The 23,698-nt window shown below is 40.6% G+C and overlaps 1 protein-coding gene across 1 annotated transcript in view; it reads right to left on the bottom strand.

The window, feature by feature from the left end:
* The window catches only part of inpp4b (inositol polyphosphate-4-phosphatase type II B), a 138,509-nt gene that overhangs the window by 75,163 nt on the left and 39,648 nt on the right, over nt 1-23,698 (bottom strand). The window contains exon 5 of the mRNA XM_022738085.1: nt 14,237-14,316. Coding sequence (XP_022593806.1) covers nt 14,237-14,316 — 80 coding nt within the window. The remainder of the gene's footprint in view (nt 1-14,236; nt 14,317-23,698) is intronic.

The following is a 23,698-nucleotide window of genomic DNA, read 5'->3' as shown; positions in this document are numbered from 1 at the left end:
CTAATGTCTACTGAAGTCCAAAGCAACCAAGAAACTCAAACATACCCATTCACTCATCTGCTTACTCTCTCACTAAAGCTACACTTCCTGTTTTTTTGCTGTTTACCTGTACCTACAGTATATACTAAAATACAGTGCTTCACTGTCTTGCTTAATTGAGATTGAATTTTCCTAGGAAGATATTTAGCGTATATCCTGACAACATGCATATCATCTATTGACTAAAATCTAATCTTTGTTTCTAGGTTGTTCCTCTCCATCTCTAACTGATTAGGTAATGGTCTGTTAAGACGTGTCCTCAAGGAGCCAAATAGCACTTGCAAAACAGCACCTTGTGTGTTGATAAATAGCTTATGTAAGTCATTTGATCAATATGTCTACCAGTTGTAACCTTGATGAAACATTTAAGGACATCTACATTAGACAGCACTACAACAAGGAACATATACATACAAATAGCACACACACAATAAAAGATCAAAGAAAAAAGAAAGGACAGAGACAGAGTAAGAGAAAGCGCAGGAGAACAATTCCTTGCTCTATTTGGCATGTGATTGTTTCTTGCTACATCATTACTAAACTGTTGCCTGGAAAGCTGCAATGGGATTGTGTCAGGGTGATCTATGTCAGGGTCCTGGGGGACCTAATAGGACTAAGCCATAAGGAATAGCAGGTTTCATTAACAACCTCAGGGGAGGAAGCACTAACAAACCTTTATCTGTGTCCCTCTATAGCTGTGATTAGGGGACTGAAGGGGATGCTGCATGCAAACAACACTATGTTCAAGTGCGTGTGTGTTAGAGAAGAAGAAAGAAGAAAAAGAGTGTGTGTGTGTGTGTGTGTGCGTGCGCGATGGCTACACAAAAGCAGACGGAGTGTGAGAGCTACAGTTGCTAGTGGTGATTGTATTGGCTTGTTGACATAGGTAGGTAGTAAATGATAGGTGTTCTTTGCTCCATTGACTCTTACTGGCAAAGGAATTGAATGGGGACGTGGTAGAAAGGCCATGGATCTGCAGGGAGTTTTAGGTGGCAATACAATCCAAACACACTTTGACACCCACACTTTCCATCACACACACACACACACACACACACACACACACACACACACACACACACACACACACACACACACACACACACAGAGTAAGACAGATGGGAATGGGTGAGTGAATGTCTGCAGAGACGCCGTCAGGGATGTAGGTTAACACACTCAGCAGGACCCATAATCCATAGGGACTTTCAAGGGATGAAGGTAAAGAAACTAAGACAGAATACAGACAGGAGAGGGGTTGAGACTGTGTTTCTCAAGAATGCTATGAGTAGGAAGCAAAGTAAAGCCTTGTCTTGGCATTTGCCTCTTGCTGCATGTTTGCAACTGTCATACTGTAGTATTAATATAATGATCAACACCAAAACGCTATAGATTATATTCATTGCCTCCCCTTTAACTTTAGGATTTATTTAAAAATCTTTTTTCTGACTAACAAGAAATTACACAATAAAGGTAATTTTATTGTGGTACTGCAATTACAGAAAGTACATTTCTGTGATGATGTAACAACATGAAGCACTTTTTCTTTGACACTGTAACTACAGGAAATGCTTTTACAGTGACACTGTACTCTTACACTGATGGAACATGTTTACCATGTGGTACATTTACTTCAAATAAAAGTTTGCAAAAAAGAGAAATTAAACATTACATAATAAGGTCCCCCCTGTAATGGTGCCTCAAGCCTTTAGAACAGGACAGTATAATGCTGTATAAAGGTTGACGATGATTCTGCAATTCAAATCTTGGTTCCATGTTTTTACCAAGTGTGTTAAAATGCAGTAATTAACTTTGGCAATTTCCTTAAAATTAATAAGAAATAATAGTTATGATCACATTGTAATGTCTTCTTACTTTTTTTTTGGGTTAGGGTTTTATCTCTCTCTTTTTTTTTTTTTTTTGGAACTTAAAACCTTATGAAAGGATTTTCATCATCCTTCTTAATCAATAAAAGTGCCAGTAAAAGGCAGTGAGTTTTGTGATTGTTTTGTTAAACTGCCATCAAGAATGAACTTGAGCTTGCATGTAAATGGATCAATCTGCAAGAAAAATGAGCAAAGTCATGCATTATTTATTGTTAAGTATTAAGTGTCATTTCTGAGTTAAAAATTTGACTTTTACTCTTAATAATTTTTTTTTAAATTTTTGTCTCCCTTTTAGGCTCCGTTTGTAGCTACCATGTCATGGACTATAGGAGTAAAGTTAGTTTACTTAGGGGAGAGACGCACATTGGGCCAATTATTGGTTGATGTAGATGTTATGAGTGATCACAACAAGGTGGACCAGCTCCACTGAGCCAACTGGTGTTGACAGAATCAACATCAAAGGTGTAAATAGGGAGAGAAAAGTCAAAATGAGCTAAAAATGGCAAACAAAGAGTATACAGTGTACCATGCAATCCATGTTGAGATATTTCACTCTAGACCAATGTGCCATGTCTGAAGTGTGACTAAACATCCCTAAGTTATGTATAAAAGTGGAAAAGACTTTAAACATAATTTGTGCAGTAAGCAGATTGAGATCACAACAACCAGTTGAGTCTCAGGTTAAGTCTCCCCAAGGGACTCTCTTTCAAAAACCAATAAGAAAGGTCAGCAGTAACTCTTATCGAAACTAGCCTTTGAAATAAGGGTATGGCGGGCAGCTCGGAGCTCTCTTCTCCTTCCCAATGAATAAGGGGGATTTAAGAGCTGTGTTGATGCAGGTCATTGGTATAGACAAGACAGGTAGTTAGCATTCTGCATAGACTCCGTCTCAGGGTGTTAAAGAGCCAGAGGGATGATGTTCTGCAAAGTTATGTCACCCTGAAAAATAAAACTTCAGAGTAACATGGAGCAGTATAGGACTGCGACCTTTAAGCAAATAGGATTGTATGTAGTGTAACGATTTGCCTCTTCCTTTCCGGGACACAGAAAGACAAGTGCAAAGAAGCCAAAATTTTAGGCAGGAAGTATTTTTTTCTTTACTGTTGAGTAGTTATCTCTCTCACTCTCACCCTCAAGTGAAAAAAAATAATAGCTCATGTACTTATGGTGCAGTATACTAATACTGGTCTAAGGCAGCAAGATAAATACTTGACCTTGACCTAAAATGAAGGTAGACTCAATTTGGACTTTGCACAGACACAGTCAGCCCTCACTACAAAAACTTGAGGGCTATTTAATGGAGGATTTGGCCATGCACGCACAAGCCCCTGTGGTGTGTTTTGTGTACTTGTGTATGTGTGGGTGTGCATGTAGACAAATACCAATGTCTAAAATAACAAATGTATTCACACATCCCGACTCCTTTTCTCACATAAATGGAATGACCAGACCCGATTGACCATTTATGTAAATGCGGGTGAACAAAATAACAGGAATGTGCCCGTGCAGCATATCTCTGCAATGTAGCCAAAGTCACAGTTTACTCCAAACAGTGTCAACATTATGAGTCAACATGAGCGTCTTGTTATGCTAATGGAAGATACATGCCACAGTGGATATGCCACATGCATGATTGGACAAACACAAGTAGAATAGAGTTATTCTTGTTTGCTGAGATGCAGTCGACAAAATAAATACAGCAAATGTAGCTTTTCTTAGTGGCCACACAAGACTCTCAACCTATTCCCACCTTGACAGAGTAAAGCATTAATGTACTGTAACTGCACTAAATAAAGGCTGTGCTAAAATTCAGAATTTGTAAGATCATGGAGATGTCAGTCAAGCTCTGTTTGTGCACACCATCACAGTAGTGAGAAAAGGTATAACATCTGTGTGGGTAAACTATGAGTATTTCAGGGGTTTCAAAATTCAAGTTCAATAACAAAAATAGGCAAAATCTAACAAAAAACTGTTACTTGCAAGAGGATGCAATAACATTATCCCCAAACCATAAAAATTTGTGGTCCTTGCAGAGTTATGGTACACCCCCACTGGTGATTTTAATTATTTTGGCTAATTAAACCTCTTCTAAAGGGCTGTGTGGAGGTTTACAGACCACACTTACCCAGAATCTCTCTCGCTCTCATGTAAACTTTGTTGCACCTGTTGTTAAGGTTGAAAACAAATCAAACCATTATTATCCTTATGAGTACATAGAGTTTAGTGACATCATTAATTACCTGCATATCCCTGCCCACCTTCAGCTTGAGCAGCTGTGTAATCAGCCAGAATAAGACCTATAACACCTGTGAGCAGACAAACCTTGTCCTACCCAGAAAATACACACACAAATGTTATCTGATACTTAAAGTTACAATTGCCAGAGCGTTGGGTTGTAAAGGTTTCTACTACAGGTATATATATTAAATAAACATTTAAAAAAGAACAAAAAAGTGCACTGGTCTTACATACACATACAATGCATTTGGAAAGTATTCAGACCCCTTCATTTTTTCACATTTTGCTATGTTGCAGCCTTATGCTTCAATGTCTAAATCAATTTTTTCCTTAATTAGTCTACACTCAATATGACCCGTGATGACAAAGCAATTCTTCTTTGCAGATTCTCTCAAGTTGTGTCAGTTCGAATGGGGACTGTCAGTGGGCAGCCATTTTCAGGTCTCCCAGAGATTGGGTTCAAGTCAGGGCTCTGAGCTGGCCCACTCGGTGACATTCACATAGTTCTTCCTAAGCCACTCTTATATTGTCTTGACTGTGTGCTCGGGGTCATTGTCCTATTGGAAAGCGAACCTTTGGTCCAATCTGAGGTCCTGAGCGCTGTGGACCAGGTTTTCATTAAGGGTATCTCTTTACTTTAAAACGTTCAGCCTTCACTGAATCCTGACCACTCTCCCTGAAAAACACCCCCACTGCATGATGCTGCCACCGCCATGCTTCAGCATTGGGTATTGGGCAGGTGACGAACAGTGCCTGGATTCCCCCAGACATAACGCTTAGAAGTGCAGATTATTGAGGGAATTTTTTTTTTTTTTTTTAACAATTTTAGTATAAAGCTGCAGCATAACAAAATGAAAAAGAGAAGTGGTCTGAATACTTTGTGAATGCACTGTATATTCTAACTCTTTGGTAAGCACAGCTGTTGTAACCACATGGTAATATTTGCAATCCTCATGCTTTGTTTAACCTTCCATATCACACTCAACCCCAAAGTGAGGGAAGATGTACGATCACTTGAAAAGAGTGTGTGTACACATGTATGTGTACAGTACATGCAGTCGTATAGCTAAGTGTTTGTGTATGTACTTGTATGTTTGTATTTCTAGTTTGGTATTCTGCAACTGACGCAAATCTGGTTAATTAGAAAAATAAATAAGCAACACATTACTAATACAATGCACTGTGCAAGAAATACAAACATCTGAATATGCCTACAAATGGACACCGCATTGCATTATTGAGGATGATATTAAACAGGGAGTCAGACAGGATATTATGCATGACCCTCACCTTCTCTGGTGCACATATTGGAGTTGGAGCAAAAGGAAAGATTGCATTGCTCTCTGTTACATTGCCCCAGCAGAGCGCTTGAATGATGGAAAACCAGAATTTAATCTCAGAACAAAAATATAGTATGGCATACAAAAAAAAAACCAAACACAAACCTGTGAGACATGATTTTATACACCTATTCTCACTCCCCCTCTTCTTCTTTCCATTTTGTCCTCATTATCATCCTCTCATCACTTAGACAAGGACTTGGCATGAGCTGTGCCCCTAGCATGCCTCAGCACCATGTCGGGCCAGATTTATTAAATCTCTCTCCTCCATCTTTGGCTCCTCACACCACATCTCACTTTCTCATCTCTTAGACCTATATGTGTACTGTTGTAAAGAGATGAGCTATAGAACTGAAGAACCCGATGAATGATTGACCTGGACTAAAAGAGCTTACTGGAGCTCTATTGTTTAATATGGATGTTAAGTTAACTGCTCTATACTACGCTTTGGGTTATCCCTGATGTTCCTGCTCAGTTTATTGGAATAGTAATTACTAATGGCAGGTAATTAAGGCAGCTTGTCAATGTATTATGTTCTTTCTCTCGGCATTTTTCTCTCCAAGTTGCATTTTGATGCCATGGTGCAGCATTGGCCGAATTAGTTATTTTCATATTCTGCCCATGAGCCCTAATGCCTGGGGGATCTCACAGATTATGCAGAGGAACTGTGCAGAAAAGAAGCATTTTTAGTATTGAAGGGGGAAAATAAGGAGACCATATGTGCATTTATTTCAGCCCAACTGAGTGCATTTTCTCTCTCTTTTACATACATATGTAGTGTGTTTGATTATGTGTTAGGAATACCGTATATAGTGTATGTGCAGCAACTCTCGTGTGCACGTACTTATGTAATATTGCATCTATGTGCACGGTTAACCTTGTGTGTAAGCTTGCATGCACACAAGGTAATGTGAGTCTAAACTCATTCCACCTACATTACATGCAATTTATTTGATGATTTCTTTTCTTTCTCTCTCTCACACACACACACACAAAACTCATTTCCAACATTCCTCTCCATGTGCAAACTGCAGATAAAATGTTTTCCACCAGCTATACACTCAAATGCCGTGGCCTTAAGTGTCCTTTAGTCTCCCCTGAGTGCTTCAGTACATATGTTCCTCTATTCACTGCAACACTGATAACATGAAGGCACCATAAATAAAGACATTTAAATGTTAAATAATTAACCTCCTTATTAAATTTCATTTCAAATATTCCTCTGGTTCAAATTGAGCAGCTAATGACCACACAGTGAAAAATAGCGACATATGTGAGAGCTTGTGTGACTGCCACAAGGGAGGGAAGAAGAATCATTCCTCTGAGTGGTGTAATTAGTGATACAGCTTTACATTTGGAGACATGCAGACGTGAACAATCCAGAGTTTATATTCAAATACTGTCTGGCATTTTTGTGACATGTCATTTATGATGAGGAGATCATTCATTTGGAATTACCCTGAGAGATGAAGAACCATCAAATACATATACACATGATCCTGTTTTAGTGACTTGGGGGAACACTGCATTGTTGACTTAATATTAACCACGCATGACTGAACCCAACCCTTACCATCACCTCAGTCTAACCCTAACCTGACCTCACCAAATAATTTCCAATATGTGACTGTGATAAAAGTAATGTGCCCACAGCATAATAAAGACATGCACACACACAACCATACCTACAGTCACAATCACAAAACACACACACACACAGGTTGCCATACATCACTTTTGGGGGGTATAGACTTAACATTCATTTCCTGGAGACTTACCCTAACCACTACTTGCCATACCCTTACCCCAGACCCTGGCCTTACCTTAACCTCTGACCCAAAAATCTATTTTTTCCCCAAATAACTGTCTGTCCCCAAAAGTAATCTATGGCTGTGAGAGACACACACACAACACACACACACACACACACACACACACACACACACACACACTTCTCCAGTATAACTGGATCAGATAGTTGATCTTTAGGCTTTTAGGTCAGACTCAGATTAAATCACTCACAGGGGACACAGTGAGAGGGAGAGTTGGCGGTCTGTGGACAACTGTGAGAATTGGGACAGGGCAATAGTGCAGGCTGTGGGGTGGTAAAATTGTATTATTTTGATAGCAGGCTAAACTTTTACTGGTAGGACAGTAATGAGATGCTCTATCCAATGGGAATGGATGAATAAGCCATGAAACCAGGCAGCAGAGGCACTGGTCTGTGATAATGTAGCCTTGCCATGGTAAATCTCTGATGCACACACATGTGCACACAGACACACACGCACCAGCACAAGCATACAAATTTATATCAAAATCAAATCTCAAACTGTGCTGTAGAACTGGGTCATAGACTGCCTCTCCAACTGAGTGTATAAAGTTTTAAAGATAACAAGAGGAGCAAAAGAGAGCTACAGTGTGAGAGACTGAGGGGGCAAAAGAATGAATGCAGGGGACACAGCAGGGCTGAAATAGCAATATGAAACGTGGAGGGTGTGCCATTAATTTGACAAACACAAACCTAAACTGTATACTCCTTATTGGCACCTGTGCACTCTTCTTTATATGGTGTATGCACATTTTCACATCACCCATTTATGTCCCATTTATACAGCACCATTCGCTGCTGTGGTGGGGTGAGGGAGGCTCACTTCCCTTTTTGGAGATAATAATCTTTCCTCCCATGTGTATACATAACATGCATTATTGAGAGACCTCTGTAGCACTGACATCTTTGCAGCTCCTGTAGCACACGGGTTATGTTCCTTTTCTCAGGTCTCCATTTAAACCATGCTAGATTTAGAATGTGCGTGTCTGCAAAGCAAGCCAAGCCCTATACTGGAGGGAGAAACAGGTACTTTTAAGTTATTCAGTAAAAAAAAAAAAAAATGTCCACAGAGCTTGTGGAGAGGCAGGATAAAAACTTGCAAATGTATGCAAATGGATTTCTCGCATGAGTTTGAAATAAAATGCAACAAAATCCAGAACAAATGACATTTCATGAATAAACCAAAGGTAAACAGTTCACCATTTAAATCACTTGTAACATTGCTTTCAGTGGCTATAATACTTAAATACAAACCTCAGGACCATTAGTCAGCATGAGTCCTCGGTAAATAATACAGGTCATATACTGTATCTGCATTATGTTTACAACCAGCAGACAATTAACAGCCCAGTTGTGGTAGTGATCAGTTCTTGCATCGTAAACAAAATCTTCAGACTTAGTATGGCTATGTGATGCATTACTCAGCTGAGATAGGGCAGCATTTCTACGGTACTGTAGCTCCTTCATTCTGTGTGACTGATGGCCACAAGGGAATCAGGCAAGGTGTGTAAGTTCATATAACACACAACCAGAGACATGTTTCCAACGAACAGCTGGCAGGTGTTTTTAGTAAAAAAGCTTGCCAAACAGCAGAGAGACCAGGTTAGCGACCAGCTAGTCTTGCATAGACACACCTATCTCCACAGCGCTGTGACATCAGGCAGGGGAAGGGGAAAGGGAGGAGAATGCCACCTGGAATAGGTGCCCATCGCCTCAAGCTTATACCCAGAGCCTACATCTGGTGAGTCAGACTAGTGAATAGCTGGAACATGGTATTTTGCTCAGGAGTGGCTGGAGACCCAAGCTAAAAGTCTAAATATTTGACTTCCATTCCTTTGGGTGAACAGAAACAAAACTCTAAATGAAAGCTAATGTTGCTCCATATCTTCTGGAAGGACATATAGGAAACTGTATAATGGTATATTGTGTTAAAGCTTGTTCTGCAGCACCTAAGTGGCCCTGAAAAAATATATGTATTGTGTATAATCTTGTGTTAAAGGCTGCGGTATACGCAGAGGTTGTAACTGAGTCTATAGGCATATAACTCCAGGCAAGAGAACCCTCAGGACCTACTGCTCTGACACAACTATATCTTACACAAATGCACAAACATGTAGCCATGCAGACATGTACACTCATCTGCATACAGATGTACATATCCTCACTATCATGGCAGCTATCTCAAACCTGTCCTCAGATGACACAGTGACCTTGCTTACTGTATCTTCTGTTCAGAACTCAGATCCTTTCACACAAGTCGTGATAAATTCCTTCCATTTGGCTTCCAGCTTTCACTCTTGATTGAATTTATTCCCATCTTTGCTAACAAATTCACAGAGACAGTAGCCTATAAACAGGACATTCAACATGTAGTTTTTGTGATTGTTTTTTCAGACATATTTTGCAGGTGGTTTACCATCAGGCAAACTAAGGCTGAATTTGTGTGCTGACCAAACATATCATCAATAATTCCCTTTAAATCAGATGTTTTCTCTTTGATTAAGAAAGGTCCAGACTTCAAAGAGGCAACTCAATTCTCCCTTCTATGCTTTTTTTTCTGTTGTAAGTTTGTGTCTGTGTTTTATAAAGGAATGTGTGTGTCTGTGCTGTGTCTGTTTGTATGCTGGTGAGTGTCTGGAGCACCTCGTGTGCTGTTTGGTTGTGTGAGAGCTGCAGGAAGGCAAGATTTTCTCATCATCACTTCAATGGCTTCTGCTGCCCACAAAAGAAACAGATCTTCACAAGAACTGAGTCAATGTATCCACCACTCCCACTCATTCAACACGACACTGTCAGGAACCTTCAAAAAAGTGACCCAAATCAAACCAGTCTTGCCTTACAGGAAACAAAAACAATCCGTGACAAACATTCAAACCAGCCACACATGAAAGAGGGTGTGAGACCTGGGAGGGAAGCTGAAATGCAGAGTGAATTCATAGGAATAAGGAATGAGCTTTGAGGTGTTCAGCCCTGTAGCAGAGTGAACTTTACTGAGGGGCCAAAGTGAAAGCAAAAGTCACATGCACACACTGGCGCTGGTCAAATACCAATTTTCTTTCTACATATGCTCAGCACCAATGTAAATCCAGAGCTTATGAAAAGAAGTTGGTCAAAGTCATATTGGTTTTGAGATTCACTGAGGGGAATCAATCCTTGCCTCGTGGAGATAAAGTAGTCCCACTTTCCCTCCGCTGAGTGAAGTCAGCTCAAATTAACTGACTGGCTGGGGATTAGAACATTGTATTAAAATGAAGCATCTGTTCCTTAGAGGGCAGAATGAGTTGCACTCCTGTCCATGTCAGTGCTGCTGCTTCTGAGCTGCTTGGCCAGCAGAACTAATTTGAACTGTGAATCATAGGCTCAGGCACAGGTCAAACATCCCAGAATGAATCATACATGCTCATGAAAAAGCTGCTCATCTTTGAAATGTTTTCTCACTGGATGAACCAACAAGCAAACAACAAATCGAATCAAGACAGTCTCCTCTGTGTGTCTGTATGTGTTACACATGCATCGCTGACTGTCGGTGTAACACATTCAAGCTCCAACACAGCACTTGAAACAGCTCCTCAGGCCATAATAATGGAGTGTGAGTTTATATAAAGACTTTAAATATGTTACCGGTCATTATTCAGCACAGTACAGGTGGTTCCCTGTGATCCTTTAAACTACTTTAAAAGAAAAACCTATGCTTGGATAATCTTTCATTGTAAAATAGCACCATATCATTGTATTACAAAGTCACATGACGTGCTTCTGTTGGTGTGCCCAAAAACCTACACAGCTCATTCCTTCATATTTAATAACCTCTAAAGCAGGATTTTCCAGCCTTTTGACCGCTCAAAACAAAGCAATATGTACTTTCAGCTGCTAGTCATTGGTTGTTTTATTTGAATATTTTTTATAGGCCTGAAGAGGTTAAATTAACCAGTAAGTCTCAAGAAAAAAAGCAAAGTTTCGTGGAAAGTCTTTTTTATGCTTGCTTATCCTGTAAGTCATCTCCTATCTAGTATGTGTAGGTGGAAAAAGCTATAGTAATAGTGATAAAGATAATATAGTAACAGCAACATCCAGATATTGAAGGAAACTTTTCTCCTATTAAAAAGCATTGTGGAAGCACCTTTAAGTATCATGGGATGACGTCATGTTATCTTCAGGAATAACAAATACACTACCAAACAACACAATGACCCAGAAACACAAAAGTGCAGTGTGACTACAGGGGAGTAAAATGACAATTGTGTTCAATAGCCAGAACAACACCTGTACAAAAATGTACATGCACGTACACATATGTGCAAACACACAAGGCGGGGGCTGTAATCTCTATTCTCACCGCAGCTCGTATAGTCATTCGTGCAAGATACAATTATACCCAGTGACCTGGGATCACCTACAGGAAATGAAAAGCATAACAAAAGAGAGCTAAAACAAAGGGAAAAAGAGAGAGGACTGCCATAGGGGCATATTTTCCGGACAACTATGACTGTGAAGGAAAAAGGAAATTCGGTCTGACATACAAATAGCAACGACAGACACAATTTCATCTTAACAGTTTACAGGTGGAAGAAGAAAATCCTGACCATTGAATCGCATGCAGTACCCACCTAAAAAGCCATAAGGCGTTCTGCATATTTAATATTTTTCTGACTGACAAAGGCAAATTGAAAAGCTTAAACCACAGACATAGAAAGGAAGGGGTTTGGAACTATAATCTAAAGAAAAACCAAATACACGTGTCTGTACAGTATTTCTGCACACACACACACACACACACACACACACACACACACACACACACTAGCAAATGCACACATGCAACACTCACTAGCATGGACTTTTACAAGATGACCCACGATCCAGCAAATAGAATCTAGTCACTGGTCCCCATGGTAAACCTTCACCCCTCTCCATGTAGCCTCTGCAACACTCTATTCAATCAAGACCGCCATGTGTAGTTACTGTGCCTGTGACAAAACCATCCCTTTGGGTCACAAGTAAGAATATTCTGCCTTCTGTCCCCAATGGCCGGATGATACTTACTGATTCAGTCAGAAACATTCTCATCACCATAATGACTAATACAACTGACCTGAGTATAATGTCTTTTGTTCAGGGCAGGTTTTGGTGTCCAAACAGAAGTCATCTCATACTGGGCACAGCAGAGAAAAATACCCCAGTGGGATGACAGTTAATGGAGCTAAGACATAGGGCTGATTAGATGATGTACAGTATATCTTAAAATGTGTGGTGTTGTTGAGCATCTATTGAGTAATACTCCATGAATCAGCTTAAAATGCTGCAGCTGCGCACGTTGCTGTTAACAGCAGTAACAGTGATTTGTAACAGCCGCACAAATAGCTTTGAGAGTAATGACAGAAAAGCAGTGTCTCTCTGATTGACAGTTTCAAGTCTGTTTCACCTCTGAGCACACCTGACATCGACAATGGGTGCACCTGTAACGACATCCACCTGTGATGTCACAGGGTCTTGCAGTACACCTGTGCATCACCACAGCAAGGTGAGAAGTTAAACAGGTGAAGGTTGACAGAAACAATATTTTCAGGGTGTGTTCAATTATTCTTTCAACTCAGTGACATATGGATTAAGTTGGGGTTGCTGCTTCCAGTGATGACTAAGATAACTAAGAGACTAAGTTGTTGTTTTTAATTGGTTATTTATAAAAATAAAAAAATTAAAAAAAAGGATTTTATAGAACTGGTGGTTGTATGCCTCCGCCAAACAGCCAGGTTGCAGGAACTATGATCACAATCTCCCCTTCCAGAGTTACAGTGTTGAATAATAGCCGGAGGTGTTTTGCAGAACATTATGATGTCACACTGAAGTGGATATAAAATGTCATCACTTCATTTTATTCTACTTGTGTTTGAATTGTGGCCAAAAACGTGTTTTTGAGGTCACAGTGACCTTGACCTTTGACCAATAAATTCTTTTAAGGTCATTCTTGAGTTCAAGTGAATGTTATTGCCAAATTTGACGAAGTTCCCTCAAGGCGTTTCTGAGATATCGTTCACGAGAATGGGATGGACGGACAAACAGACAATCTGAAAACATAATGCCTTGGGCCGCATTGTACTACTTAGCAACCGTGTCAAGCGTACTTCATAAGAAGTACACACCATTAATCATGTTCAGTAACACAACTTATCTGTTGTTGTGACATGTCGATGCATCCTCCAAAAGGGAAACCACCAGTCTCTGTGGTAAAACTGCTGATTATATCCTCACAGTCCTGTCTTTGAGCAAGTCTGTGAAATAATTTGCACATCTGCTTTCTGAAAGTAAGGGTCAAACTTTTCCTTTTTCTCTGTTGGCTGATTTTTATCAAGTAATTACTGACTAAAAGCACACACATCCATGCTCTTGACCTTTATACAGCCAAAACCTTTAAAAAAATGTTTTCTTTTTTTCTCTTTATTACACCGTGATGGTCCATTTTTGGCTCCATGTGTATCCCAAAGTATATTAAAATGATCCTTTAAAAATAAAATGTTATTGCCCCCCCCCCTCCCCCCTCCTCTTTATACAAGACACAGGTGTTCCTTTTCATTCCTTTCATCTAACCACCTCTCAGAGAAGACACTTATTCCCATACCAATCTACCACAACAAAACAAAAAGCAGATCAGAGTACTGTATTCTCACATACTAACCCAGCATCCCTGATACAAACAACCCTGGCAGCTACTGCAACAATCCTGAAACTGCTGTTGCAACATCTGCGGATCGGTTTCTTTTCCCAACTCATCTCAGTTTGATGTTTAAGTTGGTCTGTCAGTTCTTGTGTGAAGAGACGATATCTTTGGACTCTGAAGTCAGAATTTTATTTAGCCTGGAGCAACACAGAGAGCAATGAATAGAGTATGACAGAAACTACACACTTACCTGAGACTCAAGGTCAGTCGTTCATCTTTAGCCCTCAGCAGATCACCTACTGAAAATGTGGCACTACCCAGGAAGCTGTTCTGTAGAACCAGACAGAGAAAACAAAAGCAGGTTAACATGAGGCAAAGTATTTCAGCCGCAAGTAAACAGTTAAAAAGCAAAACAATATAAGAGACTACTGAACAAGTCTTTTATTTTTTTGATTCTACCATGGAGGCGTTAGAAACAGGTACGAGAGACATAATGTGTCAGAAATCATTTTAATCCCTGTAATCTAAAAAGGCAAATATGTGTGATTTTGTTGACATGAGTCACAGGGAAGTGCAATCCACTCCTCCTGTCTCTTTTTCACCTTCTCTCTGCCCTGTCTCACTGCGCTGACAACATGTGTTTGCTGCAGGCATGATGTGAACAGGGGGGTGTCAGCACACCAGAAGTGGGTCATGGAGAGAGAGGTAGGGGACGAGCCCATCAGTAAGAAAGAGAGATGATCCACGTTCATAGAACACACACACACACGTCCTGCACCTGCAAGTAACATCATCAACATGCTAACTTGTGCTGTAGGAGGGGAGGGCTAAGACCGTGCCAAGGACACAGGCTGCACTGAACGAAGCTAAAACAAAATGTAGGTAATTAACAAAAACAGGTACAGAGGTGATTCCACATATTTCATCTTTCTGGATAATAAAAGATCTTCATTAAAGTATCTGCTGCCTGTTTACACAATCTTATGTGAGATTTTGAGATAATAAAGTATAATTTCCAGTCCTTTCATCTGTCAAACTTAAGTGGTTTTTTGGCTGTATTTTGTCTTGTTTACAACAGTGCTATTGAGAGTTTTTCAAACAGTGAAGTGACAATACGAAACAAGGCAATTTTTGGTCTTGCCGCAATCTGTTCCTGTGGATAGCTGTGAAAGGCTTCGCCTTTATAAGGAATGCAAATGGGTTTCAGGTATTGTAAGCAAACACCAGAAAGCTTCCACATGCTATAAACATTTTTACTCTCCAACTTATAGAGAAGAGAGCACAAACAAAGTCAGCCTGTGAAAATGGGATTCAATGGTCCGCCAGATCAGTATTGACCCAAGTACCTTATCTAGCAGACTGGGAATAGAGCCATAACTACAGCTGCAAGTAACAATTATTTTTAATTATAGGTTAATCAGCTTTAATATTCAGCTTTCTATCACACATCTTCATATTCGAGAAGCTTAAACCAGATCATTTTTGGCGCATTTGGTTTAGAAATGACTAAAATTATCATATTTTTCTTGTTGACTTATTTATTAATCACAATTAATCAAAAACTAATTTTTGCTGTAGTCATGACATGACAATCCCACATACAGTTTCTTGTCAGCATCATTATCAAATTCACCTAACAATTACATCATAGGGCCCCCAACTCATTTTTAGTGTTACAGCAGTCGCTGAACTCATGTTCCCTAAAAAGAAACCTAATAGAGTCCCACACAGTGAGCTATTCAGATTGTAAATGGGAACAGTCGGAAAAATCAGGATCAGTATCGTCAGAGACCTTGAGTTGAGATATCAGGGGAGAAAAAGTCTGTGCATCCCTGCTGTGAGATAGTGTAAAGAGCATGAGAACATAACAGTGTGATAGAGCCGGGGTCATTATTGCAGCTGTGGTTAAGTGGCCATGACTGATGAGAGCAAGCACACTGAAACACAGGTCTCATGACTGTTGCATTTCCTATTACGAAGTCGTCACAGACATGACTTGGAGTTTTAGCTACATGAGATTAGCTTTTGTCTAAAAAATATTTTACATTGCTGTTTACAGTTAGGTACACTAACATGTTCTTTCTTTCTTCTCTCTTCTTTAAATGTTTGGCTATTTGGCTACACTTTTGTTTCTAATCTTGCTTCCTCCGTCTTCCTACCACTGCACTGCCACTGACTGTTTTTGGTCTCTGCAGTCTCTTGTAGATAAAAAAAAGGGCATCCTGTCTAGTGACCTTTTCTCTCAATCATTTTCTCCCTGAGCATTTTCTTGCTACCCCATACGAATCCCTACAGTTACAGCAAAAACACTGCCCCAAACACATTCCCTTGCGTGCACAGAGAAAAAGAAAGAGGAAGAGACCAAAAAACACAAGGTCAGTACAACAATATACAATATTGAAACGCAGTGAAAGGTTTATAAAGCTGTTCAAATTTACTGAGGACACACAACCCCAAGAATCATATTCAGTTAGAGGGTTTATGCAGCACAGTGCCATGTCCTTATGAATTAAACAGAGCCAGGATCCCCAGTAGGCACCACTTAATATGCACAACGTCATATTCTTCGGCACTGACGTATCATGACCAATCCCAGTTTGCCCTGATAACCCAGAGCACAAGGCACAGAAGGCCATTACACACCGTGGAGGAACATTATATCCCTATGTAGCCATTACTCGCAAGCCGGTACAGAACGTCTAGTAAATGGTCTTAAAAATCCATTCCTTAGCATCTTTTTATGGCCCCTCACGATGAAGGCTTTAAAAGTAATGAAGCTCTGGAGACCGTCTTCTTGCGCAAGATCAAAGTGGCTATACCACAGAAAATGAGAGAAGGATGGGGGCAAGAGGAGGAGTGGAGTGAGAAAAGAAGATAAATGATGCTCTTCCAGGATCATGGAGGATTGATTATGATGGTCTCGCTCTGTTCCCTTCTCACATGCTCAGGCTCTCTCTTTTTTCTATCTATCTTTCCGCCTGCTCTTGCTCATTCCCTTGACTGGTTCTATTGGCCATGCCCGTCGCGAGCTACAAGAGAAACTTTTGATCTATGATCTCCTTCACTAGTTTTCAAAAAAAAAAAAAAAAAAAAGTGACAGTTTCTTGCTGGCGAGACCTTTTTACATGAGCTCAGAGAAAAATACACATACCTAATCCAAACACACACACACACTCGCATGCATGCACAACAGATCAATCATGGACCAAAAATGAAAGACACTTGTGCAGGAGCACGCAGGGCTGACATACTGTACATCTGCAGGCAACTTGTCTGTGGACCTTTGAAGGCCACAGTGTCTGCCCATCACTTGGCAGAGGTAAACGGTCCAACTCAAGCTGTAGATCTATTGATTTTCTCAATGCCCTGGGTGACAGAGTGACACACACACATAGACACACTAACTCTCTCTCAATCATTCCCTCTCTCCCTATCTGTCTCTCACACACACACACACACACACACACACACACACACACACACACACACACACACACACACACACACACACACACACACACACACTGCAGCAGAGAATACCTGGAGGAGAGGACATTCATTCAGATGCTACGCCAACAAATGACATTTCATATAAATGGCAGCAGTGACAGTTTTGGCACTCGTTGAATAATATGCATCTGGCAAACATTTATGAATATGAACAGATTTATACCAAGGAGGTCAGTAGTGTCTACATGAATACACTGCCACTACAAATAGGGCTTTACAAATTGGCCTAATTAAGTCATTAGAGATGTCATGACATGCCATTTATACCAACATGCAAATGTGTGCACTCTGGCACAGAAATTATGGCCACAGTAAGTTAAAACTGACTAAGTGAGATCCCACGCAAAACACACATACAGTTTATAACAACACACACACGGAAGTCCACTTACAGTTATGTTGCATACAGTCCTAGCAGCAGCAAACGAGTAAGCCAGTAGAGAAAAGCACTATAGAAACCAGGAGAGGCTGACAGAAAGAGAGACAGACTGAACTAAAGTAGAGAGAGAGAGAAAAGAGATGTTATGTCTTCCTTCTTCCTCTTAATTAGCTCCAGGACGGTCTTCCTACATATCTTCCTCCAGTCCTCAGTTAGAGTAACTCCATGCATATTCGCTCTTTGGAGTGCTGCAGGCATCACTGGCTGATACATACATTGTAAACACACGCAAACACATGAAACACACACACACAAACTGCAGCCTACGCCGTGACTGAGAACTGGCTAGAGTGAGCTACTGGCGCTACCGCTGTTGCTGCTGTGGCTGGCTTGACAGTAAGCGAGACCAGCAAGCGAGAGAGCAAGAGAGAGAGAGAGAGAGAGGGCGAGAGAGAGAGAGAGAGAGAGAGAGAGAGAGAGAGGAGGGAGCCACAAGAGAGGAGGGAGGGTGTCGACAAATACAAGCAGTCGAGCCAGAGAGGGGGAAGAAGGAGGAGGGCAGAACAACACAGAAGAGGAAGAGACAGAAAGGAAGGAAGACAGACAATTAATGGGTAGCAAACCAAGATAGCAACACAGAAAAGGGGAGAGAGCTATAGAAGAATATAGAGGAAGAAAGAGAGAGAGACATGGGGAGGCAGAGAGGCAGAGACAGAGTTGTGTGTCACACCTCAGTTGCAGCCTGTGACTCAGATGGCCAACAGGAAAAGAAACACTGGTTATGGCTACTTGAATTAACATGAGCACACGACACAGTGGAATGTATGTGTGCAGGAGCGTGTGTTTTCATACAACATAGGTGAATACTTCAAAACACACACTGACATACTTGATGATCACATAAGAGGCTTGCTGAAACACTCACACTCTTCATACATTATAACTAACTCAGATATTTATCAACGCATGCAGCTGACTCAGAGAGAGAGAGAGAGAGACAGAAAAAAACACATCAATCCATTTTGAGTCACCAAGACAATGACGAACAAACCCACACATCAGCACCAGTGACACTAAGCTCAGGTTTTAACTATCTGGGCTCGAACCTTGGATTAAGCAGGGTTTAATTTACCCATGCTGACACAGGGGAATGAGTAATTCTGGCAGAACAAAGGATACGCTCCACACTGGCCCTTATCACCCCGAGCAGGTACACAAACAAGCACAATGAGACGCGCACACAAACACTTAAGCACACATGCACGCGCACACCCACCCAAACACCTAACATTTGTAAGCATGCACAAACAATTTGGTGCAAATACACTGAGCACTGGAGGTCATGGTGATGAGGAGTCAACCTTTCTTAATATGGGAAGTGGGGTGTGGGATTAAGGGGGTGTAGGTGGGAACATTGGATTCTAAAGTGCTCTTTCTGCCTTCATTACCATGTGGATTGCTGACCTGCGTGCCAAGTGGAAGCCAGGGACTGATGCTGCATGAACTCACACCTGCCAAAAGATTACCCAAGATGCTTCCCGGTTTGTTAACAAACTGCTCCTTCTAACTATGCAGCAGTATTTACGTCCATCTGTGCTGTCGCCAAGCCCAAGTACAGTTTTAGTTGGTTACTGTCCATTTTTTGTCAGTGTGTTTTGATGTGTTTTGTTTTGTCAGTGTGTCCTGATGTGTTTTGTGGCCTTTTTTTGTGCACTCCCACTCTACAGGAGCAGAGATGTATGTTGAATAACGACATGCATTGAGGATCCTAGATCAAAGCTCGTTCAAAATATGAATCAAGCACATTGAAAATAGGCATTTTTTAATGCCCTACTTTGAAGTTGAAAATGTTTGACATATTTTAGAGCATTCACACTGTGAGTTCCTGAGAAGCACACTGAGACTGGCAGGGATTGGTCTTGCATTCAGCATGGAGAGCACAAGCCACCTACCGCAATGAAAATGTGTGAGGCTCCTGGCTGTAAAAGGAAAAGCCTAAGTCCTCCTTAATTCCTACTTTTTTAGCATTTTTTAACCAGCACTCACAGCTGGCTGAACACTATCTCAGCTGTGCATGCACACACACATTATTCATGGGCCTTACATGAATCTGTATAGGCAGTGTGTTACTTCATGTAAAGATCACAGAAGAAATGCCCCTGGCAGCCGAAGTTTTCCTACAGATGGAAACAGGGGATCTTAGACAACCAGTCACCCTCAAACCCAGACAACCACAGACAAAAGCAGGCGGTTGTGTTTTCCCCGGGTGAGCTGATGTTCTCATTCTTAGCTGTCTACCCTCGACATTGTCCTCACATTCTCCCTGACTTATTCTTTTCATGGTTCTCTACCTTGACCTCATTCCCCTGCTTTTGATCTGTTAAAAAAGAAAAGGAGAAAAGTCTGCAGACAGAGCGAGATGCAGTCAGACCTGAGCTCACACCCCTTTGCCCTTTCCCATCTATTTCTTTATTGCATTACCAACAGCGTACATGAGAGGGACAACCAAACACGAGCGATATTGTCCCTCACTTTTGCAAAGACAAAGAATATTGCCATGCTGGCTTGAATACAACACAATATATTTTTCCGGAAATCATGTTTGAAAAAGTGAAGGCGGTATTATATTATACAAGCATGTGTGTATTATCGGTTGTTTGTAACCTTAACTTTTGCTAAGCTAATTAGCATTTCTGATGTATATAGTGTGTCTTTCATAGTTCGTTGGCTCTAAAGGTGTTTTGATGGAAGCATTTGATGTTTCTGTTTTACAAGAGAAAAGGTTTCAAGGATGAAAACTTTGATGTCCTTGGACTTGTGTCTATCTCCCAGCTGGACCAGTCTGAAAGTGTTTCATATCTTTAAAAAGTCTCTTTCAAAGTGGTGCTGGAAAAGGGGGTCATCTTAAAATAAGGGTTGTCATATATTCGGGCCAATACGGCAGGTTCTGCTTTTGAGATTTGATGTAGTGGTCTGCTGGATATAATCGGTTGTTCAGGCATTATTCATTTTCCCAGTCTAACCTGTGTAGGGAAAGCATAGCGGGCTTCAGATGCGGTGTACCTCTTGTTATATCACTCACGCTGGTCCTAAGGCAGCGTGTGCGCTCCAAGCAATGTGAGGCAGCATAACAATACTGATTTGTATTTAGATACAAAATACTTTGATGTGTTCTTCTAGTGTTTTTTTTTGTTTTTTTTTGCCATTACATGCCTTATTAATCGTTTGTACTATTTTTGTCTGCTTTATGAAAAACTTTTGAAACGTATCAAAGGCACAAAAAGCACCTACTGTAAAACAAAATCTGGTTGCGCAAACATGAAACAGAAACAGGAGAGACGAATGCCTTCTGGGTCTGGTTTTGATAAAAAGAAAGCAAAACTTTAATCTTTTTAACTCTAGTAAGATTACTGAGTGTAAAATCATGGAAGTGGGTTCGTAATTGGCATAGCTTTCCATGAGTTAACTTCTGTGCTCACATAATTCAGTGATAATTCTTATCTCACAGTGGAGTCAGAGAAGTGCAAATTACCATGAGAACACATGGCGGGTTTAAGAATAATCCATATCTAAACTAATTTATAAAGTGGACCATTAGCAACAACAAGAGATACATTACTGTGTATTATAATTAAGTGTAATGTGTATTATGATTCATTATTATTATAATATTTGAGTGAAGTAAAAATTGGAGTTACAGTCGTGCAGTTGTGTCAATACTAAATGCATTTGGTAGTTTAATTAGCCAGCTGTTTGAGGAACACAGCTCTCTGTGCTGAAATATGGGCTACAATGACAAACAAACTCAAACTCAAAATCATTATCCCTGCCTATTATGCCATCTTTGATAGTGTTGCACTGAATATCAAGTCTTCATATTTTGGGGAGCTGGAGATTTTTCCATTGAATGAATTTGCCAGTTTCTCTACTGTGCTATTTTTACCATTATATATCTGCAGTATGACAGATCAGGGTATTTTCTGGGACTGTGAAATTTGCTTTTCAATCAGATAATGTCACAATTCGTGTGTGCTACCATAGAAAATTCAACAAAAAAACATACATCACCCAAATTCTGTGAACTGAAGGAGGTACTTGAATATGTTTACTATCCTGAAAATAGTTCTGTAGTCCTGTGATGCAATATCTTCTGCTTCTCTCAAACATTTAAAGTATTTTTCTGTACTAAAACCATAACATCCAAGAGGATATTTTTGCATCTGACTCAGAGACTTCATGAGCGCTCACAGGAGGCTGGACTTTCAGCCTGAGAGGTGAATACTCACTGAGATTTGACTGCTGAGAGACAGGGGTTTTCTCCAGGGGAAACTCCTTTTTATGATTCCTTAGCCTGCAGTTTCTGTAAGTACAGAGAAATCTATAGAGTTGGTATGATAAACGCTGCAGAGCAGCGGACAAGTTAATATCCCTCGTGCTCACAGTTTAAGGCTCCTGAGGATCTGTGATTCTGTCACAGACGAGGCAAGAAAAAAAACCATGAGTGTGCATACCTGCTCACGCACATTCTTCGGCTTGTCAATGCTTGCCCCCAAACAAGAAGCCCTACCTACCACTCTATTAGTTTTTCACATCTACCTCCCTCTATACATGTTCTTGCTTACTTAATCAAGCTTTGGCTATGTCTTTTTGGGCTCCTAGCCAACTATCAGGCAACCTTGTTTTTTGACAGAAGCCTTCACAGGGCTGAAAGAATGATGAGAACGTACTTGAGTTACACTAAATAGAAAATCAGATTCCCATGTCCATCTATCTCACAGGTAGGATGATTTCAAGTAAAAGGAAAAGAAACTCAAGTTATGACAAATGCAGCTTGCCCTTGGTACACTGGAAGCACACTACCAGCGCCTTTCTCCCACACACTCAGCTTTGCTCCATAAACTTTAATAGCTAACCCCACTGCAGACGAGGTGATAAAAATCAAGGCTCCCTTCACTCACAGTCTGTAAACATGACTTGGTAGCAGGTCCAAAGACCCCATTCAAATCCCCTCTACTGGCTCAAGTACTGTATTTAAATTACAGCACGGCAAACTTGAAATTGTTTTGATAGAGTTGCAATTTAATAGACCTTTTTTTGTCTCTGTTGGCAGAAGAGGCAGTTTCATACACTTACCATATTCAAGTGTTTATTATCAGCTACTTACTGAGAACTGTTATCAGCTAGACCTGACGGAGGTTGTGGTTAACAGCTTCCCCTTCTCTGACTCTGTGGTAGCAGCCCACAAATGCAGCAGAAAAATGAAGTTGCACACAGAGTGGAAAAAGGATGCACTTTATCATTTTATCATCCACAAAACATGTTGCTAAGCTCTACATCCTGTCATATCATCTTTTTTATCTTGGCAGTGGCATTACTATCAAGTTTTTTGGTGTCTGGCATCAAGAAAAAACATATCTCAGACAAATGATTGCTGAATGAAGCCTGTAATTTTGTGCATAACATAAGGTTTTTTTGTGTAGTAATTTCCTTACATAGCCATGGATAGATAACAGGCCATGTGCAGGTTACAATTCCCTGTCTTTATGTCACAGCAAGAAGCTGCCAGCTCACCCCGAGGCCTATAAGGCTACAGGCTATGCTGGGTTGCTCTCTCTACTTCCTTTTCTTTCTCGTACATGCACGCTCGCACGCACACGCGCACACACACACACACACACACACACACACACAGTAATAGTACTATAATATGCTAGCTCATGCCTGAAGTGGTTGATAGCTCTCTTCTTCAGAGAGCCGGGCTATAGGGGCTGTGAAAGTAAACAGCTCGGATCAAACCAACTCTCAGCTCCCTTTGAAGAGTTG

Source organism: Seriola dumerili, unplaced genomic scaffold (assembly GCF_002260705.1).
Source record: "Seriola dumerili isolate Sdu_G_001 unplaced genomic scaffold, Sdu_1.0 BDQW01000035.1, whole genome shotgun sequence".
Lineage (NCBI taxonomy): Eukaryota > Metazoa > Chordata > Actinopteri > Carangiformes > Carangidae > Seriola > Seriola dumerili.
This window is presented reverse-complemented; position numbering and strand designations above follow the sequence as displayed.